Below are 25,046 nucleotides of genomic sequence, written 5' to 3'. Positions count from 1 at the left end.
ATACTTAGCTTGTGCACATCACGTTGCGCATCTTTGTGAATGCACCCTATGAAGAAGAAATTACAAAGTAGTACAAAAAAATTCAGAGCCCTTCCACTACTGTGAAGATGGAAGCCCGCGAAGCTGTGACAATGGTGGGTCTGCTGTAGTGAATGTTGCTGTATTGAATTCATATATTATCATTATTGACAATATCGAGCGTCCTCGGCATGTTCGTCAAAAATCAAGAAAACCAGCATCTTGTTTTCGCCCGGCGCGATGGTCAAGTAGTGCATTTGCTGCGCCTAAAGCCCCTATATTTATAAAAGTAGCGCCATCCACTTCCCTCCTCCTCCGTTCCACTATCGCGCTCGGCGCGACCAGCGCGATCGAGACGCGATATCGACAGTGGCGCCGCCTGCGTCGGGCCTGCCGTGGCAGACGACAGCTAACGCGCTACCAGAGGAAATCCGAGGAAAACTTCGATCGCGCCCTGCGGAGACGTTTTTGAGGCGCGATTTTGCTTCGTCAGTCAGTAACTGGTCTTAATAAGGCCGTTTTGGAAGTAGCAACGCGACGATGCGAGACGGCGCAAATATCAAGTGTGCAGCAAGCGTTTGCGCACGTCGGATGGTAAACAAAACAAGCCTTTTGCCCTCGCCTTGTCGGTTGCGGCAACTTAAGGCGCAGCAGCATGCCATCACAACGAAGTTCTTGTCCCTAACACGTTTGATCCGTTTGTGCCTACAGCACTTTCGTCGCACAGGCCCGAGAATGGCAGTCGGAGCGCGCTGGAAAGAAAAAAAAATATACAAAAGCGCGACGCGAACTTCCACGTGACACGGATTGGCCAATGGGGGAGCGGAGGAGGCTGGGGCGACAGGAGGCGGCTAAGAGAGGGCGAGGAGGAAGCGCCGGGGTGAGCGCGGTGGCGGCAATATGTAAGAGTGGCGCTACTTTTATAAATATAGGGGCTTTAGCTGCGCCAAGTCCGCCCACGATACGCTCCGCATCGCGGGCCCGATCTTCTGCCGAGGCCTTGGCGCGACGCCGACGAGATCTCTGCCGCTCCTGCTCTCGGAGGCTCATACCCCCCTGTCCAACGCGGGTATGAGCCACACGTGATTTCTTTCATACCTTCCTTCTTTCCCTCTTTCCTTGCCAATTTTGGCATATACCAAGTGAACGAGACGCCACAAAATAGTCGCCTACTTCCGGTGTACACGGATGTGGAACCAAGCTGTTCGCTGTAAGAGCTAGGTTACATAGAAGCGACTCATAGAAGCGGTTACATAGAAGCGGCACTTCTGTGTTACAGCTTCGCTGTAACACAGTCGCTTCTATGTGTCGTCTTGGTGGGCCTCTTGCAAAAGCTGGGCCGGTATTTTGTAGCGATGCCTTTCCGGTAATAATGCCTTTTCGCGCTTTGTCAGTGGTCACCGCGATGGTCCGCTCGCGTTAACAACGGGATCAGCCGGCCGGGAGCGGTGGATGATAAGACTGGTATAGAATAAGTCATAAGGCATCGCTACAAACTTCGGGTCCGGAGCTAGTGTTCGGATGTCCGTTCCCCATGCGCGCGGTCACGAAATACGCAGTAGCTGTCGGAGAGCAACGCCGCCCCCTCCCCCTTTTCCAACCCCGCAGGGCAATTCGCGCAACGGCAGGCGGCTTCCTCTTAGCTTCCCTCTTTTGCGGGCGCCATATTGAGCGTGATCGTCGGCTCCCCTCGCGCGCTCACTTTCTATGCTGTATGTGCGAGTGAAAGCTAAATATTTCGTTTACCCCTACTATTTTACCGCCACCTCTCCTCCACTGCTGACCGCTGTTCAGGCGTCAGCAGACTACAGTCCCGTTTTCATGAATGCGAAAGTGGCGCATCGCATTTCCAAGCGCATTTGGGAAAGGCGATGCGACGCCATTTACATGAAACGCAGAGAACGTAGCGCCACATGAATCTAGAGCCGTGGAGAGAGCGCAGTGGCCACTGTTGGGTCGGTGACAAGGGGCACGGTGGTATTTAGAGGCCCCCCTAGGCTCTCGCTTGCTTCTCGGTAGCGTCTTCGCAGTTGTCATCGAAAGTATTGTTAGGTGCCCTCGCCTCCGTTCTCCCCTCTCAGTAGTGTCGCCTCTCAGTAGCTTCACGGTTGTCATCGAAGGTCTTGATAGGCGCCCTGTGTTTACATGCTCCGCGAGAGTCGACTAGCGCCCCTAAATCTACCCTCGCCTGGCGCATGGCATTACCACTGTTTACGTGAATGCGATGCGCTAGAAATGCGATGCGACACTGTCGCATTCATGTAAACGGGGCTTACGCTAGACAGTTACTGCGGTCCGTAGCAATTTCCTTCCGTGTCCTTTATTTATCTTTATAGGCACAAAGCAACAGTGACCATTTCAAGACTAGAGCCTTCATTTAGCGGGTCCGTACTTTGAAGTATGCTAAAGAAATACACTTGGAAGAGAAAGAAACAAAACTTGTTGACGATCAACGACACTCAAGGTTCTGCAGTGAGCACTGGTCTGCAGGCCATCTGCCGGGACGGCTTTCGAAGCAGCGGCCCGCGCTCACCTGACGGCTACGTCACAAGTGGCAGTGACCAACCACTAATAGCCACCATCATCGGGATTGACGATTTTACAAAGTTTGAGCGAGCTATTGTTGAAAGTATCAGTGGGGAGAAAGCCACCACGCGCAGCAACAAAACAACAATGGTGCGAGGGACAACTCGTGAAAAGAAGGGGGGAGGGGGACTTTTCCTCAATTCGGCGAATCACCTGTCGCCGCGTCGCAAGAGGGCCATCCCGGGGCATGCTGCGGCGGCGAAGAGCAGATTTTTTTTTTTCGTTTTTTCCAAACATGACTGAGTGGCGTCGCCTGGTGGGAGAATCTGAACTACACGCAAGATGGCGACAGTGATACCTGCACCTTAAGGAAACAAACACTGCTTCCAAACGCCTGACCGTTAACAATCCAATGACATTCGCTCAAGCAGCGCGTGTTAGTCACTGATTGTTAGCATTGGTGGAAAGCAATCAATTGATGGTGCTACACAACACTCGAACGACGCTGCTAGATGCTCGGCTATCTTATCACACTGCTTCCAACGATCGGTCGTTTGCACGCTGAGCTCGCAGCAACGAATCTTTAAGTTGGAGGTTGCTTTCACAAATCTTTTCTGTTGAGAAACTCGCAGGTTTGTTTCATCCGCGCACGCTTTTTTCATTTATCCTGATAATGGTTTTGCTCCATCACTTCACCACGTCCGACGAGAAACGCAGGGGCACAGTACATAAACACACCCGCCGCTCACAGTAGGTACCAGACTTTGGCGAACTCTCCTCATCGTAACTTCACTTAGAAGCAAAACAAAACACCACGGAACAAACACGTACGATGTTTGTTTGCAGCGGTATGTCGCCGCGGGATCCTGTTTCCACACGAAGCGCAGCGCAGCGCCATCGATGTTCGCTGCTATCTTTCTTCGCCGGCTCACGGCTCAGAACAAACGCATGCGGCACAAATTGTGCATCGTAAGCTCACGATAATATTTCCGGCATGACAGACCACCACAAATAATTCGAATTCACTCTGACGAAGGGAGACGCACATAGCTGACGCGACTCGGCCCAGTTCGAAGCGAGGGCGGTCATGTTAGGCATGTTCTCCGTCGGCGGGGACACCGGCCGTCTGGCTCATGACGTCACCTGAAGTGCACGCCTATTTGTGCCGGCTCGTGTGCATCCGCCTTTGAGGGGCAAATGCCGCTGTCTTCTAAAGTTGTATCCGACTATAGGTACATATTGCAATACTAACCCTGTAATCTCCCACAGCAGTGAGTCGTAAGGGTCTGTATCACGTAGTAAGATAGACTGAAAGAAAGTTTGCCGCTATGCCTGCACAAAATATGCCGCTATGCCTGCACGCTATTGTCACATGTAAGAGGCCGCCGGTGGCGCGAAAAAGAAAAGGAGCACGCGATGCCTGGTGTTCGGAACGGCGCGAGCGCGCGAGGCGCACGAACCGAGGCATAGTCGAGAGATGAACGGCGCTGTCCGTCGAGTTTCGACGTGGCACCGGGTCAGGAAGGTCGCATCGCCAGCTCCGCTCTGGCGACGGGAGACTTGGGGGTCTGGTTGAGTCCGCGACGCTGGCCGTCCAAGGTGTGGCCGTCGACCTCGGCAAGTTCGGGCGAGGCTCCTGGACGGGCTGCAGCTTCTCACGGCAGGACCAGGCACCCCAGAGAGGCTCCCCCTTCTACGGCACACCGGCACGTTCTAATCTCCTCGGGATGACACGTCGGCACTCCTGAAGAAGTTGCGACGCATCCCGACGCTAGGCCTAGGCAGGCGGGCCTAAGTAACGCCGAGCGCCATCGCTGACGAGCGCATCACCGGCGAGATACCGACGAGCTCACCACCGACAAAGGAGGCAACGCGAGTCGTCGGCATCTACTGCAGTAACGACGCCCCGAATGAATGCGACTTGGACCCAACGAGAGGAGCTCCAAGTCGGCGGTCCGTAAGAGCCCACGTTTTGTTTGCGACGCAGTTAGGCCGGGGCCAAGGTGGCCAGACTTTGGCGAGCAAAAGCTAAGACTGACCGGGAGACGTTAAGGCGGAGCTAGGCTCCGGAAATGAGATAGTGGTTTTCTAGTGGTGTTGTATTTAGTTAGAGATTTGGATGTTCTTTTAAATAAGCTTTTTCGCTGAGTTATGTCTAGTTTTGCGCGCCTTTAGTTGTTTAGTTGTGGTTTTAGTGTTGTGTGTCGCGTGTGTTCACCGTCCCTGTACATATTAAATCCTCGTTTGCTGTGCCGCCAGTCGTGTCTCTCCTCCATCGAGAGTAGCGCATGCACGCAACTCTCCACACTCCCAAGAAAAGGTGACAGCTATGTCCCAGCCTGCACAAAATATCCCACAACATAAAAAAGGTGTGTGCTTGGGCAAACATTAGTGTAGCTGAGAAAACTATGAAAAAGCAGCAATACAGTTGCTGATAAAAGGGTAGGCTGGGACAAGAACCATAGAACATAAATTGTATCGTGCAAGAAAGGTGCCGTGTACCAGATACCACTATCGCGTGGTAGACACTACATAGTGCAAATCGGGCGATGTCTGAACGATAGGCTCGGAAAGCACTGCAACAATGTAAAGAAAGGCTGAGATGGCTGGTAAGCAGCCCACTTCAGCACATGTGGTTGCTCGCCTCTTTTCTCATAAAGTTTTGTTGTGTGCAAGCACTAAGAAGAAATAACGAGACTGATAATTGAAACTACATCTATTGCTAAGCTAGGCCAAGATTGTATTAGCATGCCTTCTCTGTTTTTAACAAGGAAAGAATTGTCGAATCTTGATGCATCTCTGTTTGCGTATGCTTGAGTTGTTGCATGGCATATATATGTATAATCCAGAGTTCGACGGAAACCCGTCTTGCGAGAATGAGCATAGTAAAATAAAACGAACACTCGCCAATGGAAATACATGTAATGGAAAATAAAATAAAACGACGTTTCAAGTCCCGTACGGGACCCTTGATCGCAATGAAAGCAAACGTGGTGGCTCTTGTTTAAATATGGGATAGATGGCGTTGTGCGCGTGTGTAGATTTCTGACAGATTCCCACGGGTCCTGTTTATCGCATGTTCGTCGTCTGAATGTGCAGCGATTCAAGCATTATTCTTGCTGGCAGTTTCTTCTCTGTGGGGATTGTGGATGCCAATTCCCAGTCTATGGAGTGACCTGTGTTCTCGTGGTGTTCTGATTAAGCGTTTGGAGATGAGTTGCTTTTGGCGACATCGTACTGATGCTGTTTTATGCGTTTTTTGAAGTTACCGGTCTCGCAGACATTGGTTGCGTCATAATCTCTGTGCGGTATTTTATACACAACACCGGGGTACCTCAATCGTTCCAAGGGGTCTTTTACGTGGATCATTTGACCACGTAACTTGCTTGACGGGACATGCGCAACCCAAACGTCGTATTCATTGAAAACTCTTGCCAAAGCCTCGCTTACCCCGCATGCATACGGAATGGCTGCGCATTTACACTTCTTTGTAACCGCTTGGCGGTTGGGTGCTCAGGCACCACGGTCCTGCTCTCTGAGCATTTGAGGCGGGTATCCGTTATTTGACAAGTCCCTCCGTATCGTGTCCAGCTCTGCTCTGCGTCTTGTAAGCAGCATCAGTACAATGTCGCCAAGGGCAACTAATCTTCAAATGCTTTATCAGAACGCTATATATATATATATATATATATATATATATATATGTATTGTGAGCGCTAACTGTGCAGTTCATTATCGTCTTCATGTGTATATACCCATCCCCATAGTCATCATCATTTTGTCGGGTTGGAGTTCGTGGGCTGTCTCGCACTGTGTGACAATACAAGAGCTCTGCCTTCGTCCAGGGCGTCGTCTCACAAGTGGTGGAGCGTGTGTTGATATCCCCGTCCTCTTGCTCTACCGGTCACCCCTGGAGCTCCGCTCGGGTCGACGGTTGTGCTCGCCAACACCAGTCATGGCACCAATCACCGCATCCACTGCTGCCACCACCTCAACTCTGCCAGCTGGGCCTATTTGGTCCGTCACCGCACCGCAACGTGACCCTCAGGTTTTCTCTGGCCTTCACGGCGAAGACGTGGAAGACTGGCTTGACCAGTACGACAGGGTGAGCGCTTGCAACCATTGGGACGAGTCAAACAAGCTTCGCAACGTTGCCTTCTACCTGATGCAGGTCGCCCAAACTTGGTTTTTCAACCATGAGCGCAACTTCCCTGATTCGCCAGCACTTACTGCGCAGCTGCGACAGATATTTGGCACATCTGCTGGGTGCTCCGAAGTAGCGAAACAGAAGCTCGCTACCCACATCCAGGGAGCCGAGGAATCCTATACCTCTGTGATAGGGAAACGACAACAAACTTGCCGGTTTCCAGTTGGGCCCAGGATCCTTTTAATAATGACACGGCAGACGGTAGCTTGCTACACGAAACACAGACTTAAACAGACACGCTAACAGGATACAGACGATTTACATACACATGTACGTGGCCTATAGTTCTGAAGTTGTCCTTCCATATAAAACACGTGCCTAGCACTCATGCTTCAACACTCGCCCGTGTGCGTCGTCGTTGCGGTGCCCGTGACGGTGGTTGTGACGGTGGAGCGTCGTTGTGGCTACGTCGCTGCTGTCGCGCCGCACCTTGTCGCGACGCGGAAGCAAGAGGAAAACAGCAGGCCGGTAGAAAACCAGGCTACTGCTGTAGCTGGCCAGTAACGCCTGGCCTGTAACGTCCTCGGCCGCTATAACGTCTGGCTCGGTCAGCGGACAGGTAGCTCAGGCGCCCCGGTGGCCAGCAGGAAGCACTGCACCAGGCCGCTATCACAGCAGGCCGCTGGTGCAGAGGAGAGTAGAGCCACGAGCCGGATCTACGACCAGGTCCGCACGGTAGCTGGACACCCGGTCGCCAGTCCTCGGGCTCGCTCAGCAGGCAGGTAGCTCAGGTGTCCCGGTCCCCAGCATGAAGCACTTCACCAGGCCGCTAGAACAGCTTGCCGCTGGTGCGCAGGAAAGCCCAGCCACAAGCTGGATCTCCGCCCGGTCCGCACCGTGTCAGGATACTCGGTCGCCGGTACCCGAGCCTGGAGCCGCCGTTTTTCGAGCTGACATTCGAGGCTGCCGCTCGCTCTCACGCTCTGCGTGCTCCCCTGTCGCTTCTTCGTTCGTGGCACGTGTCATCTTCCATTACCATCATCACCAATCCTCTTCTTGTAGCCACAACACAATCATCATTCCAAGCAGGTCTTCTCGCCTCCCCACGCCACTATCCACATCATCACAACCTCTTACATTGAAGACCCGAAGTGGAACGTATCCGCCATATCCTGAAGGGCATCAACTCCGTTGCTTTTCACGCCCTTGTTATTCAGAACTCTACTTCCGTTAGTGACATCATCACGACTTGCCAACGACTTGCCACGATCTGCTACTTTCGTCTTCCACGTGCCCCATGCGACAATCACCTTACCGACAACGATGAATTGGGAGCACTCATCCGCATCATTGTGCGAGAGGAGCTTCACGGCCATGCTCCTGCCAACACCGCCATTGCGTCTTTGCGGGCTCCTCCTCCCAATTTGCGCGAGATCATTAAAGAAGAACTGGCGTCCATGCCAAGTGTCACACATGCCCGGTGCCCTGCGCCTGTTTGTGCTCCTTCTTACGCCGAGATTGCTTCGCGGCCTGCGGTCCCAGTTCCATCTGCACCTGCCACCGTTGTCTGCGACCACCTGGCCTCGATGGCAGCGAAGGCCCCCGTGCAACCATACGGCTCTACCTGGCGCCCTTCCCACCCAGTATGTTTCTACTGTGGCATACGTGGTCATATCTCTCGTTTCTGCCGCTGGCGCCAGCATGATGAACGACGTGGCTATTCCGCCTATGAGAGACTATGTGCCCAGATCGGACGCCTACGTTCCAGGACCCTATATATTGCTGCATCACGTTCGTCCTGTCCAAATCCTCCGTTGACACTTCTCACGAACACGAACCTAATTGAAGTAGATGTAGATGGTGTCCCGATGACGGCATTGATTGATACTGGAGCCCAAGTGTCCATAATGAGCGCTGTGGGGATTGAGGGTTGCGCCGGCAATCGGGCTTCACTGCTCTGCCATCCCTCGCCATCGTTCCCCGCTGGCCTCCTTCTCCGCCCGCGCTGCCTAACCGGTTCCCGCGGTGGCGCTGCGCACGCGGCGGTTTGCGGTGAGGGCGGAGCGCTGACGTCACTACGCGGCCGGTTATCGGCCGCTAGCAGCCAAGCGTGGACTTCTCTCCGGGACCAGCGCACGGTACGTTCATGCTTTCCTCTCGTCCGCCGACACCTTTGTGACTAGGACTGAGCTCGCGCACGGTGCCTTTGCCCGTGCGGGGAGCGCGTACTTTGTGCTGATCCTTTCCCGACGCTAAGCCGACGAGCGGTGCCATTAGTGCTCGCGCGAGGTTGTACCCCGCCGAGCCGCACTTGCCGAAAGTCTAAGCCGAAGGATATTGCCCGTGCTCTCGCGAGTTGACCCATTGGTTATCGCCAGAGCAAGTAGCATAGCCGCCGGGACTTTTCCTAGCGGCGTGTCCCAGCTTGAGCCTGTGCTCTCGCCGCGACGTGCTATAGGCGCCTGTTATTGTATTTTCGCCCTGGTGCGGGACCCCTTTGGCTCCCCTCCGTGCGGGCGTTTGTGCAGTGCTGGTGCCGACGGTTTCAGTAAACGGTTTCCGTCAACTCAGGGCTTTACTGTGTTTTTGCGTGCGTCGCTCGGTAGCCCCTTGCGGCCTCTGAGCTCGCGCGCGAGCGGTGCTGGAGGCGACGGCTGACGCGGCCCTGTGGCTCGCTAAGCTCGAACCCGCGGTGGTTGGTCTCCGGTGAGACACCAAGAACCCACACTGGCGCCCAACGCGGATTCAAAGGCTCATTAAGTCTTTGTCTGTGCTTAGCCGAGTCAATACGCCTTAGCGAATTGGACTCGCCGCGTTAAGTCTGCTAGGCGTAGTGACCTTTGTCCTTTGTTAGTGCTAGCAGACGCCGCGTTGCTCGAGAACGGGGCCAGGGCCCCCCTTGAGCAGCGCACTCCTGCACCCTCGCTTGTAACGACCCCCTGTGGGGACGGCAACGCGAGGCGCTACGTACCAGCTCCCTTTGGAGCAGTAGCGTTGTTTGAAAACGGGGCCAGAGCCCTCTCCGAACAGTGCACACGGGCACATTCGTATGCCACGGCTCCCTTTGGAATGCCAAGCAGTGCGATGTCGCAGCGCTCCCGATCATTGACACCTTCGGGAGTAAACGGAGCGCAGCGCGGAAACGGGGCCTTAGCCCTCTCCGACTTTTGCCCGTTGGCTGCTTCTCAATTGAACAGCCAAAACCAGTGGTATGCCGCGGCCCCCTGTGGGGAACCTTCAATCACGGCGACCACGAATTCCGCTCATACGTCTCCCTTTGGAATACATTCGGTGGCGCCCAGTGGCACACCGATCGAGCACGCGCCTGTTTTGTCAACGCTGGCTGCAAGCGGCCTAAGCAATTCATGTATAGCTGCCTCAAGTGGCAGCTGTGAACGACAGCAGGCGCACCCCGCTAGGAGCCCTTTTTGCTCTGGGGACGGCGGCGCGCCGGCCGGTATCTCTGTGGAAACCGCGCCACTGATCGAGCTGGACGTCAGTTCATCCTTGCTCGATCGCGCCGCTAACGCGCCAACGGCTCCCTTTGGAGCAGGTGCACAGACGCTGTTGCATAACGCCGCCGAAATGATCCAGGCGCTCTCTGGGGCAGGTAAAACGCTGTCGGCTGTTCCGAAATGCACTCACCCCGCTGTACGGTTGGCAGTCCCGACCTACAGCGGATACGGTGACCTGCTCAGTGCCAGGGACTACTGTTACTCCCTCGCACGCTACCAGAGAGCTCTGGGTTTGAACGATCAGGATGTACTCGGACGCGTCGTCCCTGTTGCACTCACTGACTCGGCGGCTAGGTGGTACAGGCTTTCCGGACACCGTGCAACAACCCTCGAGGAGTTCCGCGCGGCATTCCTGCGTGAATTCCTACCCGCTGACTACGAGAGTAGGATGCGGCGAGAGCTTGGGCTACGTACACAGGCTCCTGATGAGTCGCTTCAGGAGTAGGTACGGGCGATGGAAGACCTTTTCTTAGTCGCCGAGCCCAATGCCTCGAACGAGGAACGCGTCGAACGGGTGATCAGGCAGGCACATCCAACCTTTTCGGCGTACCTGCGCGGCGGCCGCTTCCGAAATCTGGAGATATTAGCCGCCGAGGCAAAGCGCATTCAAGGTGACATTATCGCCGAGCGCGCCTATCGCCCACCGCCGCCCGCCAGCGAGGCCCTTGAGCCGAGCTGCGCGTGGAGAGGGCCTGAGCCCTTTCCCCAACGGCAACAACCCGGCCAAGCTGCCTTTGCGGCTGCAAACGGGTGTGTTTGGGAGCTGAGCGCGCGCGCTCTCGACCCTTGCACGCACGGGAAGCGGGCAGCCTGTGCTGCGCCACCGACCGAAACGCATGCGCAGGGACGCTTTTCGACCCAGCGCATCGCGGAGGGAAACGCTCGTTATCAAGCGGCGAGCCGACCCCGGCAGGGAGCTGAGGCTGCTCCGCCTCGGGAAAGATACCGCGGCGGAGTACGCTGTTTTCGCTGCCAACAACGAGGGCACATTGCAAGGGATTGCACCGCGCCTCGGTCTCCTGTGAGGCCGGGAAACGGGATAGCAGGTCGCTCGCGAAGGCACGAGTTACCGAACCTTTGCTTGTTCCCTCGGCGTACCGAGCAGGTTGTGTTGCTGGTACGCATGCGCCGTTTATTCCGGTGACCATTGCCGGCCGCGAATTTTCGGCGCTGCTGGACACGGGCGCAAGCGCTTCGTTGTTCGGCGAACAGGTTTTGTCCCACTTGCAAAAGCACGCAGTGCGCTTGCGGGACTGCCGAACGACATTCAATCTTGCGAAAGGCGTGGCCTATTCGGCTGGCGCTGCAAGGCTGACTGTCAGGTGGGGAGAGCGAATGAGACGCACGCGTTTCGTTCATCTCCCAGGGCTCAGTGTTCCTGTGATTCTCGGCCGGGACTTTCTCCTTAAAACTGGGATCGTTGTGGACATTGCGAATGGCGGCTATCGCGACGGTCAGTTCACGTCGCTAAAGCCGTTCATCAGCCCGCCGGCGTCCGATTCTGCCTGTGCAGATGAGGCGTCGGAGTCGTGTCGCGCGCCGAGTTCGGGGGCAAGCCCCCGAGCTTCGCGCTCACCCGCTCGTGGTCCCCTTTGGGATCGAGAGGCACGGCACGAACCGTGTCGCGCGCAGAATTCGGGGGCAAGCCCCTGCGCTATGCGCTTGTCGACTCACAATCCCCAGTGGGATAGAGCGACACGGCACGAAGAGGCACTACATCTGAGTGCCAACGTGGTAGCTGACGCGCTATCTCGTGCCCCATTGTCCACCCAGAGCTTTTCTCCAGGTGCAACAGCCGCTGCCGGTGCCTCAGGTGCTTTGTATTGATAACACAGACTTTATTCCACAGATGCAACAATTTACAGACCGGACAAACAACTGAACATGATAGTTGTAATAGTCTAGAACAGGGGTTCTCAAGTACGGTCATCCCAGGGAACCCTGCTAAGCTCCATAAAGTGCCAAGGAACCCCCCCCCCTCCCCTCCCAGAATTAACCGAATGTCGAATTATCGCGGGTATCAAGAACACAATAAACAAATGCTTCACTACGTCAACACGCTTTTATTTACTCAATGAATCGTCAAATCTTGTTTCTATTTAGCACAAGACCAGTGCGGAAGCTGAAATTCTCTTCGTCTCATGACTGATTAGCGCTAGCAGCGGCGAAGGCCTCGCGACATCCTTCGCGGCGCGCGTTTTCATCTGAGACGCGCTTTGCACATCAACGGGCGCACATCTCGATGTTTTTTTCGCCATTCAGCTGCTCGCCAACAAATTGTCCGTCCATCGCGATTTAGCCGGTGCTCTTCATCTTCGACAGCTTTGCACTGAGTCAAAGCGAAACTACTGCTTGCCGTAGCCGCTGCGGACGAAACCGCGGACGCTATCGACGCGATCATGGACGGCGACTTTACGGTTCAGGGCCGCGATTTTGTAGCGATGCCTTATGACTTATTTTAGAATAGTCTTATCATCAACCGCTCACGGCCGGCTGATCCCGTTGATAACGCGAGCGGACCGTCGCTCTGACCACTGACAAAGCACGATAAGCGCGAAAAGGCATTATTACTTTAAAGTCATCACTACAAAATACCGGCCCTGAAGGCAGGTGGCTGACGCACGCACAAAGTCAAAACGAAACTACCGTTCGCTGCAAGAAGTGCGGACGAAATTGCGGCCGGTCGCTATCGACGCTGCCATGGGAGGCGACTGTGCAGTTGTGAAGGCACGCAGCCGACGCGCGCATCGAGTGAAAACGAAACTACTATTTGCCGCAACCGCTGTGGACGAAACTGCGGTGGTTATCGACGCGATTAGAGATAGCGACTACGCACTTACGGAGGCACGCGGCTAGCCGCCAACGCGGTGTTGCGCGCGGCGATAAACGCAAGAATAAAGGCTTTCAAGGCACAATTAGGCACGAAGTGCTTCGGCGTTGCTGTCAGTCACGTGCCGCGTACGATCGCCGCTGAGGACCACGGCGATGCGGACTACGCCGATTGGGTTCGGTTGGACGCTACGCTGTTCTTGCTCTACTGCGGTGCGCATTTGGGGCGCTCCGCGCATTTTTTTTCCCTCCAACGTATACGTCAGTGCGCACACTATCGGCACCGACCCTAACTACAAAGAGGAGAAACGCGCATGGTGGTAAGCTACGACCTCCGAGATTCAAGTGTGAAAGCTTAGGCGCGCTGCCCGTTCTCAGAGTTTGGGTGGCTAAAAGCTGCTTGCGTATTTATTGCGCAGTTCGCGCGTTGGTGTTACGCACTGTGATGTGCTTTTTGACACTCGGGCATGGGTAATGGAGGTTCTTTCGATCGAGCGCACCTCGTGTTCGCCGTTTTAGACACTTGTCGAGAGCGGGACCAGGGAAAATTTATCAGTATTTCGCGGAACCCCGAGCAGGGGCCTGCGGAACCCGTAGGTTCCGCGGAACCCACTTTGAGAACCCATGGTCTAGAATGTCTGGAATCCTTAACATGCCTAAGCACACAACGACCGTCCTACTCACCGGTGTGTCGTCGTGGTTGTTGTGGCAGTTGTCGTCGTGGGCGCTCCTCTAGGCAGTCGGAAGTCCAGCACCTCTCGTGGTGGCTTGTACTGGACCGTGACTCAGCAGCAGTAGAAGCGTACAGCAGGCTGACAGAACACCAGGTCACTACAGTACAGGTCAGTGGCTAGCCAGCCACTGTTGCCGCGAGCTGCGAGCACATTTGATCGCCTGGTCTGCAGTCTGGGGATGCTCGACTTTTTCGCGTCCCCTGATGTTGTTTTCCCGTATGGCTTTCGTGTCTCCTGTAGTCCAGCTTCTCCATGTAGCTTTGAGCCAGCATTAGACGGTGTGGTTGCATATTAGTATGAAAGATGATGCGAGTGGTGCGCTGATAACGGTGGGGTTACTCGGGCTGCTCCTCTTTGGCTTAGGAGTCGGAAAGTGGCGCTGACCTTTCGCACGCTCGCCCACCGTTCGTGGGACCATCCCTAGAAGGCTCCGGAGCAGGGCACCGGGATGGATAAACACGATCGTTTGAGCGTGCCACCGTTTGCGTGATCTTACGCATGAACTATTAGGCATTGCTGTATAGCCTGGGGTGAACATATTCGCTCGTGATCCGGTCGTGGTGAGTCGGACTTCCTTGATTTGTCGTGCGCCCATCGGCACTTCCTATGGGTAGTAATTCAGCTAGCAGGCCTTAGTGTATGAAGGGTGCAATAAATGTCGTTTTGATTGTTTGCACTGCGGTGTTGTTGTTCCTGTGTCCCAAGAGCTCGTATGAGAACGCACAGCAGGCCGGTGCCTCCTTGGTCCCAGGCTGCTAACATCGCTGGCCACCAGGCCCTCACATCAAATATGGCACCAGGCCCACCGGTCGCTGGGTGAGCAGCAAGTGCCGAATGGGATATCAGCCTCACCAGGTCCACATGGCCGCAGGACACCCGGTCGAAGAAAGCTGCGGCTCAAACAGCCGGTCAGCGAGCTGCTGTCCAATTGTTCCGCACTCGATTGTCTCGAGCCTCATGCAGCTGTTGCTCTCCTGGCCACGTGTTTATTCTTCGTTTTATCACAGTCACACGGTTCACATCATCGCAACTGCCGTTTCTTCTTTGCCTCGTCGCGGTCACGCAATCCACATCATCGTAACTGCTGGTTCTTCTTCGCCTCGTCGCGGTCATACAATCCACGTCATCACAGCCATGTTATTGCAAGTTCTGCACTATAAATTGTTTCATAACATGAGAGCAGCATTCCTGGCAAGTTGGTAATCCATTACTAAAGTATTATCTCCCGCTTTCATGTGGGAAGCAATATATCGGGCAAACTGGGTGTTTCCTCAATGATCGGCTCCGCGAACACCACAATAACTTAAAAAATGGGACCGGTGGGTTCTTGGCGATTCATTGTCGCAATCACGGCTGCAAACCTATCGAGGACGAGTGCACGGTTGTGTCCCGCGGTAGGACGCAGCTTATCCGTGAAATAACTGAAACGCAGATGATTGCAAAATTGGGTGATAAGTGTGTTAGTTTCCCTTCACTGGCTCTCACAGAAAAAGAACTAAGTTTCGTGGAGGTGGCATCACTTGACTCGTAACTATGTTACATTAATACGCAATCCTTTTTTAGTTCATGTAAGAGCATGCGCAGTCTGTACTGCTTCACACATATAAACTGATTCAGTGGCACAATAAATTTAGTTGAAAGTTTGCGCTGGTTGTGTGTGTTCTTCTCTCCCGTCCATATCTTTTTGTTGCACAATAATACTTTAGTAATGTTTCACATCATCACAGCCCCTTTATAGCCAGTTCTGCACTATAAACGGTTATGTTACGAGTGGTCTAAGTGTTCACTACTTGCCACCATCAGACGAGTAGTTATGGTGTGAGAGGATTCCATCACGAGTGATCAAGGTAGCAGCTGGTCATCATAGCAGTTGAGAAGGTGGGCGCATCAACTAATCGGGAAAGTTCAGCAGCAAAGCTTAGAGCCACGGATGCTGTTCCTAGACATGTCAGTGGAATCGAATGGTGGAGACACGGAGCCAAAGAGCAGGCACTGTTGGCGAGTGAGCAAGAAAGATAATCACTTAGCTTCTTGCTGAACTGGTAGACAGAATGCTGTAAACCCAGTGCATGGTGATCATTAACACCATCAAAGGGGTGGCTGTACAGATATGGTCGAAATCATTTTTGGGCCACATGATTACTTAACGTTCTCTCCCAAAGTTAATGTCATAAATGCCAGTTTTGATATTCATAGTGTAATCTTTTTGCGCACACAATTGACACGGACACAGTGAAGGGGAGACACACGAGCGCTTAATCGGCGTCGGATTAAGCGCTCGTGTGTCTCCCCTTCACTGTGTCCGTGTCAATTGTGTGCGCAAAAAGATTACACTATGAATTCGTACCAACTCGCCCAACTATCAGTTCTGCTGCAGTTTTGATATGTTTTGCTCAGGTGCACAAATCTGATTAATTTTAATGGTTCCAATTAAATGGGATAACAAATTTTAATCAATGCCCAGCCCTTGTGAACACATCCTTGTTATTCCTAGGTAGCTTGTCTTGTGGCTGCTTAGCATTGTGTTTTGAAGAAGTTGCCTTTTGACTAGCTAGTATATTGTGGAAAGAATTATAGATGCCTTTTGTGTAGGTATTTTAACGCGATAGCATTAAGGGCCCCGTGTTGCAAAAAATCTGGCGTCGGCATGCGATGTCGGCAGGTGGTGGAGAAAATGATCCCCAACCACCCTGACCGCGCAGGCCCTCCACGTGGTGCAAGGTGTTGGTGAACAAAAATTGAATTTCTCATAGTGAAATCCGTCAGAAAAATGGTAAAGTACGACTTTACCATTCGTAGTCGGAATCACCGTCGGATTGTTTACTAATCGGCGTCGGATTGTAATTTGAATGCATGAGAAAACCTAATTCTGCTACAAGGAAACTCAAACACAAGCCCCTTTTCCAGCATATATACTAGACCTACAGCCGCGCTTTCGGGTACTTTACTTGCAAAAATGATATCCAGATGGCGCTCGCATCCTAGGCAGGTCAAATTGGGACTTCACCTGCTAATTCGTTTGGACACGCGCGCGTCGGGGCAATGGCAAACAAATAAGAAAATAATAAAAAAGGTGTTAGGGCCTTCACATTTTAACATAAGACCACTTATATTGCCCCCGGAAGAATGCCTTTCCAGCAATGCATTTCTGTTTAAAAGTGAAGCTGACTTTAAGGGGATTGGTGTAAGCTTGGTCTTTGTACGCTGGCTTTCCCACGTTCAGTGTTGCAGTGAATGAAGCCTAGTTGCCGTATGCGAATGATGCGATGCGAACAGGTCCTGATAATGCTATAGCGTTCTACTCTTAAAGGTGAAGCTTAAGCATCCTCCAATTTTTTTGTCACTTGCTTTGTTTTTTATGTGGTAGCAACTTGCACATTGCACAAACAAACCAGCCACGAAACCACCAAGGGAAACAGCAAATGATGTGTAAACTCCTAGGATTGCTTTTGGTGCACTGTAAAAACACAGATATTGTATTATTCTTTCTTGTTCAAAATTTTCAACTCTCATATTTTGACCTTTTGGCTGAAAGGATGTGCTTGGTTTCACTATCCCTGCAGGGTCCTGAGCAAGTTCTCCAAGGGCCCAACAAAGCTCGAGGTTAGTGGAGTAGACTTTCCACAGGTGTGCCACATGAGAGCTTGCTTTTTCCGTATGCCTGCCATTCAAGATCAATATTCATCCCGACCTATTGCATCAGTATTCATCCAGGTCCATGCATAAAGGCATAGTTTTTTCTGTAGTAACTGTCTGACTTGTGGTGAACATGTTACTGTGCGAGTGCATGCACATTGTTACTCGAGTGATACAGGAGCACTAATGTTTAGTCGCTGCGGTGGCGTTCTGCTGCTGAGCATTACCAGGGGTGCAACGCACAGGTGAACAGGGGATGAAAATGAAACTGCAGGCTGTACAGCTTTGAGATGTTAAGCCTGATTAGTTTACTATGGTGTGGCCAAAAAGCTTTTTTCTTTTTTTGCTTTCAGTTGCACGTTATAGGCCTCTAATTGGCAGCAACTACTGTAAAATTCCGAGCAAGCGCCCCCTCCCAATAGAGTCAAAGATAATCGGAGAATCGTTAAAGGAGGACCCTTGATCGGTTGCGGACAAAAATTCAAGGTGGTGGCAGAACAGTCGTGGTGAAACAGTTTGACTCAATAGCTTTATTTAACATGCATTTACCGTATTTATTCTATGTCATCGCTCTCGAATGCATTAAATGACTCCTCTGAGTTCAACCCAAGGATTAGGTCCATGCATTTGGTCTGAAGGGGCCCGCATCACCAACATCAGTGCACAATTATCCATGTTCGCCGATAGCACTTCACAACCCTAACCTTTTCTTTCTTTTTATAGGAATGCACGCTACCTGGTTATCACATCGCATAAACGGCAGTAACAGCAAAGCACTGCACACTAAATCCACATTCCCAACCGACACCTCTCACAAGTGACGCATCTGCCGAAAATGGCGATTGACAATGGCTGTACAAAAAGATACTTGGCTATAGTAGTGCCATTGGCGGGCCTCAGCATAAGTGTGGCTAAGCAATAAATTTCTCGTCCTCACTAAAAACACCGTTTTCTGTAATTTGATCACAAGGCAACAGCTTCAAAAAAAGGGACTGAAGCCAGAGAAAATGCGTGAAGTGGTAAACTGGGTGGAGAAAGGAGCGGAGCGCTTGCTCCATAGTTCGTGCCAATTTCAATTCACTGGAAAAGAGAAGGGGGGTGCTTGCATGGGTGGGGTGCTTGCGGAGAATTTTACGGTATGCTCATTGCAGAAAGTCATGGTTTTCAGTCTTCAGCATGGGAACTTGCCCTGCTCCAAGACTGCTGGTGGAAGCCCTTATTTTTGTCACCCCAGCAGCCCTTGCCAGCGGTAAGACAGCCACCAAAGCAAGCTCAGCCAGCCAGGCATGCCCCTGACTGAGGAAGACTGGCAGTATGTGATGTATGCAGGGAGAAGGAAGCACTTCACCTGGGAGAGTGTCAGATGGTGAGCGCACTCTGATCTTTATACCAAAACTTGTTTCTGCTGCTCTGCCTGTCTGCTGTGATTAGCCTACAGGAGAGGAAAGAAAAAGGTGGCATAGTCTGGTCGTACCCAAAACAGCATCTGCAGTGTTATCTCAACCACAGTTGTAATGCAAAATGCTTTTCTTTGTAACACAAACTACTGTAGGGTAGGCCTTTTGTAAAAAAAATGCTGCCAGGAAAGAGAGCTTTAAATTATATTTACAGGATGTTTACAATGCGTCCACTGGCATACAAGGCATACAAGGTGGGAAAACCAGTCCGCGCGACATCAGAGAGCGAAGTTGTCTTCTGTGTTTTCTTCAGCTTTGTCTCTAGAAGTGCTTGGTAATATGACCCCCAGCAGCGAAGGCGCCATTCTGGTGCTTGCTAGATCGTCCGACTGGTTTTGCTTGAGCCGCGTGACGTGGGCGACATTGGTGGAAGGTTGAGACATGGTGGAATCGAGGGGCGTGATTTCATATGTGACGTCGGTCACTTGGCGCAAGACCCGGTACAGGCCAGAGTAAGGGCATCATAAAAGCGTTGTTGCTTTTCCTGCGAAGCGGCAAAGTGCAGCCGTGCAATCTGGCATGCTTCTACAGCTCTGAAGATGGTGTCACGGGCATATTCTGACGACGAGCCAAGAAAAACGGGAAGGAGTGGGCCAAATGGCAGTATGGGATTTCTTCCGTACAAGAGATAAAACGGAAAAAAACCTGCAGAGTCATGTCGGGAGAAATTATGGGCAAATGTTACGAAGGGCAGAGCGGCGTCCCAGTCATGATGGCCGGCGGACACATACATAGCAAGCATGTCTTTGGTACTTCTATTAAGACGCTCTGTGAGGCCATTGGTCTGAGGGTGGTACGCCGTTGTCAACTTGTGTTTTGTAGCGCAGGAGCGCAAGAGGTCCTGAACAACCTTGTAGTCTCCGGGTTCTCTCAAGCCGCCTTTGTCGTAAGGCTTAGGCTTGAAGGCCAACTCCCTTGTGCTTGCCTTGTACTACCGGGGTTCGGCGGTACAAGGACAGGCAGAAACACGACAACACACGATAGTGTAACAAGTATAAAAATGGTTTATTGCTCCATGGGAATTCGCGCAGAAGCAGGCTATAGAGTCGACCTCGACGTTTGTCGGGGTCGATAGTGGTCGAACGAGGTAGGGCACAACAAAGGAAGGGAACAAGATGGTTACCTGAGCTCCGTCCTTCGTCGCGGCTCGCAGTCGTCTCTCATTTCTCTGGCGTGCGCCGGTCGCGCCGATCGCGACCACCCCGCCTCGTTCTGGGCTCAGTCCAATGAGCGCGGGGCTCCGTGTACACGTCACCGCTGCATTTGCAACCAGTTTCCAAGAGGATCGCGCCACTGAACAAAAAGCCGTTTGGCTCCCCGAACGGGAAGAGGGAAAAAGGTGTCTGCTCTCCTCACTTCCGTGGCGTGCGTAAGGACGTGGGGAAATATGAACCTTCATAATTCCCACAACCTTTGATATGAAATAGCGGCCCCTGTCTCAGGAGCTGTCACGGAGTGCCATGGTGAAGTATAACGTCTTCGAGCAGGAAGTCGGCAACGTCGGTTGCACAGCTGGTTGGAAGCGCCCGAGTGATTGCGTACTGGGTCATATAGTCGGTAGCGACTGCTATCCACTTATTTCCTCAGACAGACAGTGGGAAAGGGCCAATAAGGTGAAGACCAACCCTAAAGAATGGCTCTGATGGTACGTCAAGGGGTTGAACGCGGCCAGCTGGGAGCACTGCTGGTTTCTTGTGGCGCTGGCATTTTTCACAGGAAGCGACGTAACGGCAGACGTTCCGGAACGGTAAATGCCGGGCCAAAAGAAGCGGTGTCGAACACAGTCATACATCCTAGAGACTCCGAGGTGACCCGCAGTAGGAATGTCATGTAGCTGTTTGAGGACAGTTTGATGCATGTGTGTAGGAATAACCAAGAGCAGTTAGGACCGTCAGGGTGCATGTTGCAACTCTACAAAACCCCATCGTGCAGCAAAAACATACGCAAAGAAGGGGAAGGTGTCTCAGAAGTCAGCCGGAAAATGACGTCTCGCAAGTAGGGGTCACAGCGCTGCTCATCTCCGATGTTCTGAAACGCAGTAAGCGACAGCATGCAGGTATACTCGCAACTGTCGGGAAGTTCTGTTGGGTCTACTGGATGGCGCGACAAGCAATCAGCATCTTCATGCAATTGGCTGCCCTTATGCACACTGTGTATGAGTACATTTGAGTCGTAGAGCCCACCGACCGAGATGCCCAGTAGGATCCTTTAGGGATGAAAGCCAGCATAAGGCGTGATGGTCGGTGATAACTGTTAATGGCCTGCAGTATAAGTAGGGGCGAAATTTACCCACTGCCCAAACGAGGGCAAGGCACTCGCGTTCAGTAACAGAGTAATTACACTCCGATTGGGACAGAAGACAGCTAGCGTACGCAATAACACGGTCGCAACCTTGCTGAGCCAAAACAGCGCCGATTCCATGACCGCTGGCATCGGTTTGAACTTACGTTGGAGCGGTCATGTCAAAATGGGCTAGAACTGGTGGTGAAGTGAGGCGCACGGTAAGCTCAGCGAAAGCAGTAGCTTGTTCCAGACCCCAGAAAAAACCGCATCTTTCTTGAGAAGTTCTGTGAGAGGACGTGCAACATTAGGCGAAATTGCGTATGAACCGGCAGAAGTATAAGCAGAGGCACACAAACCTTCGATTGTCATTGGCACAGGTCGGCATGGGGAAATTCTTGACGGAACGACATTTGTCTGGATCGGGGCAGACGCTGGAAGAATCGATGAGGTGTCCGAGCACGGTAAGTTGCCGGCAGCCAAAGTGGCATTTTGATGAATTAAGCTGAAGCCCAGCCTTGCAGAAAACAGAACGAATTGTCTAAAGACGCTCGAGGTGCATGGCAAAGGTTTGTGAAAAGACAATAACATAATTGTAGTAGCACAGGCAGGTTGACCACTTAAAACCGTAAAGAAGAGCGTCCATCATACGTTCAAATGTAGCCGGGGCATTACATAACCCGAACGGCATAACTTTAAAATGATAGAAGCCATCATGTATTATAATAAAAGCGGTCTTTTCACGGTCCATGTTGTCAACTACTATCTGCCAATACCCAGTGCGAAGTTCTATCGAAGAAAAAAAATGTCGCAGTTTCGCCCGAAAGGCGAAGCATCAATTGCGTTAAATTGCGTTAGCAAATTGGTAGAGAGCTATTCGGAGTAGGGATAGTAGAGTAGTTTTATCGGCCGCATAAACTTGGACACATTCGCTTTCTAACTGAATTGACAAGCGTGGTGTCATCGCGCAAAAGCAAACATGAATAGATCACACTGAATGACCGCAGACAACGACTGTCAAAACACTGGCGTGGTCGCTGCAGCGGGCGAAGAATCGTTCGGTCTATCGCTTCAACGGAAACTGAGCGGCGAATGGACAGCGGATAAAGGTCAGAGCCGTGTGGAGACACGGCTGGGCTCGACTGGCGCGCGCGCTCGCTCGCTTCTTAAGAAGTGAGTGCGCGCGCCAGTCGAGCCCGGCCGTGGTGGAGATAAAGAGACGGTGCGGGCGACGGCACCACAGCCAGTGCAAGCGTTTTTGTTGGCAGAGTAGAAGCTGCTCCCCCTGACCCTCCCGCGCTGCCTCCCCGCTTTTTTTTTTTTGCTTTCGCGTGGGAGATTGCGTTGCCAGTTCTCCTTGCGCTGGGTTGCAAGATAAGCATTTGGTGCCGTAGCACAGCGTCGCCCCGCCTCCCTCCCCCCCATTCCCCCACGGCCTTTTGGGCGACAATCGCGTTTGCTTTCCGCCGTGCGTTGGCTCTCCGTGATAGCGCGCGTCCCCCGCGCGCTTTTACTCGTACGGCGCGCGGCGACGATTTTATCGCCCTTGAAATCTATAAGGAACCTGACGGCGACGGCGCCGACGACGCCGACGGCAAAAATCCTGTTGAAGTGTTCATATAATTGCTATCGCAATAAAATATTTTGCACCATGTAAACAATCGAGGGTGTCACCTATCCACGGCCGGGGATACATGTCTTTTTAACAGCGAAGTTGTTTAAGTCAGCCGTAATTTTTGGTTCGTATCCCCTAAGTGTCATGAGCATGCGCTGAGAAAAGTTGTGGCTGGGATGCGCACTCTGCGAGAGGCGAGCGCTGGAGAAGAAGTAGAGGCTGAGGACGCCGGCTTGAGTTTGTGCACGCCATCTTATCCAGCTGTCTGTCTTGCCGCCGCCCGGTACATCTTCAATTGTCTTTTCGTGACAAAACTGGTGGAGGTGCTGGGTACGGTTCATCCGATGCCACAAACCCCTCCTGGTAGCAGGAGTACCAGCCCTGGGCTAGTGAACACACCTGTCCACTGGGCCAGCAGGAGAATCCGAGGATGACCTCCGGAGCTTGATCATCTCTCCGAAACAACATTGATGCCCCCTCTGCCCCCTCGGACCGGTATGGAAGGAACGTCGACGTCTCTACTGACGACCATTATGCAAGGTATGGCCGCAACGGCAACTCAGTACCTGCTGCAGAATCTCTGAGTGCCGAAAGTGTTCCACGGGCATATTTTCGAGGATGTAGAAGACTGGTTAGCCCACTTTGAGCGCGTTGCTGAGATAAACAAATGGAGTGACGCGGCGAATTTGAGAAACGTCTACTTCAGCTTCGAGGACGGTGCTCACACTTGGTACGAGAACCGAGAAGGGCTCATGAAATCGTGGCTCGAGTTCCGCCGTGCCTTGCTGGAGACCTACACCAATGCTGATCGCCGCGAATGAGCCGAACGGGCGCTTCGATCCCGCATTCGTCTGCCGAATGAGAGCGTGACATTTTGCGTCAAGAATATGACGCGCCTCTTTCGTCGGGTGGACCCAGCCATGTCAGCGGAAAAGAAGTTGCGCCATTTAATGCGGGGAGGTAAAGAACAGCTATTTGCTGGCCTTGTTCGAAGTCCGCCGAAAACCGTGGCTGAATTCTTGACCGAAGCCACCACGATGGAAAAGATGCTACCACAGTGCTCAGCTTTCTATGAAAGGCAATTGAATGCTTCTTCACCTTTGGACCAGCACTCAGCTCCGCATAACAGGCACGCGAACGCTGCTTCACTGACGGACACGATTGCCTTTGGAAACGTGGATGTTCTCCGAGACCTAATCCACTATGTGGTGCGTGACGAGCTTCAAGGCTCAGCTGCCCCCGCCTCAGCCCACGCTGGGTTCCATTTCTGCCCTCGTGAGAAATGAAGTGCTGCAAGCGATCCAAGGTCCCATTCCAAGCAGGAATACACCGCCTGTAACAGCACAGCTACAGCGGGCATCGTATGCGGAAGTTTTGGGGCGAGTGCCTGTCCCCGCTCCAACCCATTTCGTCCCCGCTACGCCTTGCGCCACGTCATACGTCCCGCCGCTCCAATCAGTGCACCCGATCCAAGGTATGGAGGATAGGCGCCCACTCCAAAGGAAATCTGATGTCTGGCGTACCCCGGTCAGAAGGCTTCTGTGCTATCACTGTGGAGAAGCTGGTCACGCGCATCGCGAGTGCTCATACCGCCGCCTCGGACTGCAAGATTTTGCCGTGGATTCACCAAGGCCCAGGTATGGCGAAAGGCCTAGGGCAATTGAAGAATACCTGAACCAGCAGAGTATGCCACTGTTCCCGCGGTGCCAGTCGCACTTGCCGTCCCCCAGGCGATTTTCCCAGCTCCTAGAAGCCCTCCAATGGCAGCGCAGGGACGATTGCCAAGCCCTTGCCGGGAAAACTAAGAACAGCGACTTTCGGGGGTGAGGCCGCTGATAATCGCCCTTTAGAAGACCTCCCATCGACGCGAGTACTGTCTATTCAACACGATTCAACGATGACAGCAGCCAAACTCTGCGACAGACTCTCGCTAGACATACCTGTTGTGCTCGATGGCCTCCATGTTAGTGCGTTATTAGACATGGGTGCCGACTACTTAATCTTGTGCGGAAAACTAGCAACAGAACTTAGAAAGGTTATCACACCTTAGTCTGGAAAGCAAATTCGTGCTGCTGGTTGGCATATTGTAAAACCGTTGGGCATGTGAACGGTCCGAGTACAAATTCGTGGGTCTACGTTTCCAGCCAGCTGCCTTGTACTACGCGATTGTTCTTGGGACCTCATCTTGGGCGTCAATTTTCTGTGAGAGTATGACGACATTATAGACCGCTGGGAGCACACAGTGACTTTTTTGACAGAAAGAGCAGCGAACAGCCGCGAAAATTGCTG

At 52.7% G+C, this 25,046-nt stretch overlaps 1 protein-coding gene and 1 pseudogene across 3 annotated transcripts in view; both read left to right on the top strand.

The window, feature by feature from the left end:
* Positions 1-25,046, top strand: part of LOC119431233 (gamma-tubulin complex component 6) — a 314,121-nt gene that overhangs the window by 3,761 nt on the left and 285,314 nt on the right. For 2 of the 3 annotated variants that reach the window (XM_037698710.2, XM_049657249.1), the window contains exons 2-3: positions 17,333-17,372; positions 18,640-18,771. In XM_037698710.2, coding sequence (XP_037554638.1) covers positions 18,692-18,771 — 80 coding nt within the window. In that variant the 5' untranslated portion in view covers positions 17,333-17,372; positions 18,640-18,691. The remainder of the gene's footprint in view (positions 1-17,332; positions 17,373-18,639; positions 18,772-25,046) is intronic. The other variant, XM_037698709.2, reaches the window with a different exon arrangement.
* LOC125940824 (uncharacterized) lies at positions 5,147-11,485 on the top strand (annotated as a pseudogene).

Source organism: Dermacentor silvarum, chromosome 10 (genome assembly GCF_013339745.2).
Source record: "Dermacentor silvarum isolate Dsil-2018 chromosome 10, BIME_Dsil_1.4, whole genome shotgun sequence".
NCBI classification, from domain to species: domain Eukaryota; kingdom Metazoa; phylum Arthropoda; class Arachnida; order Ixodida; family Ixodidae; genus Dermacentor; species Dermacentor silvarum.
This window is presented reverse-complemented; position numbering and strand designations above follow the sequence as displayed.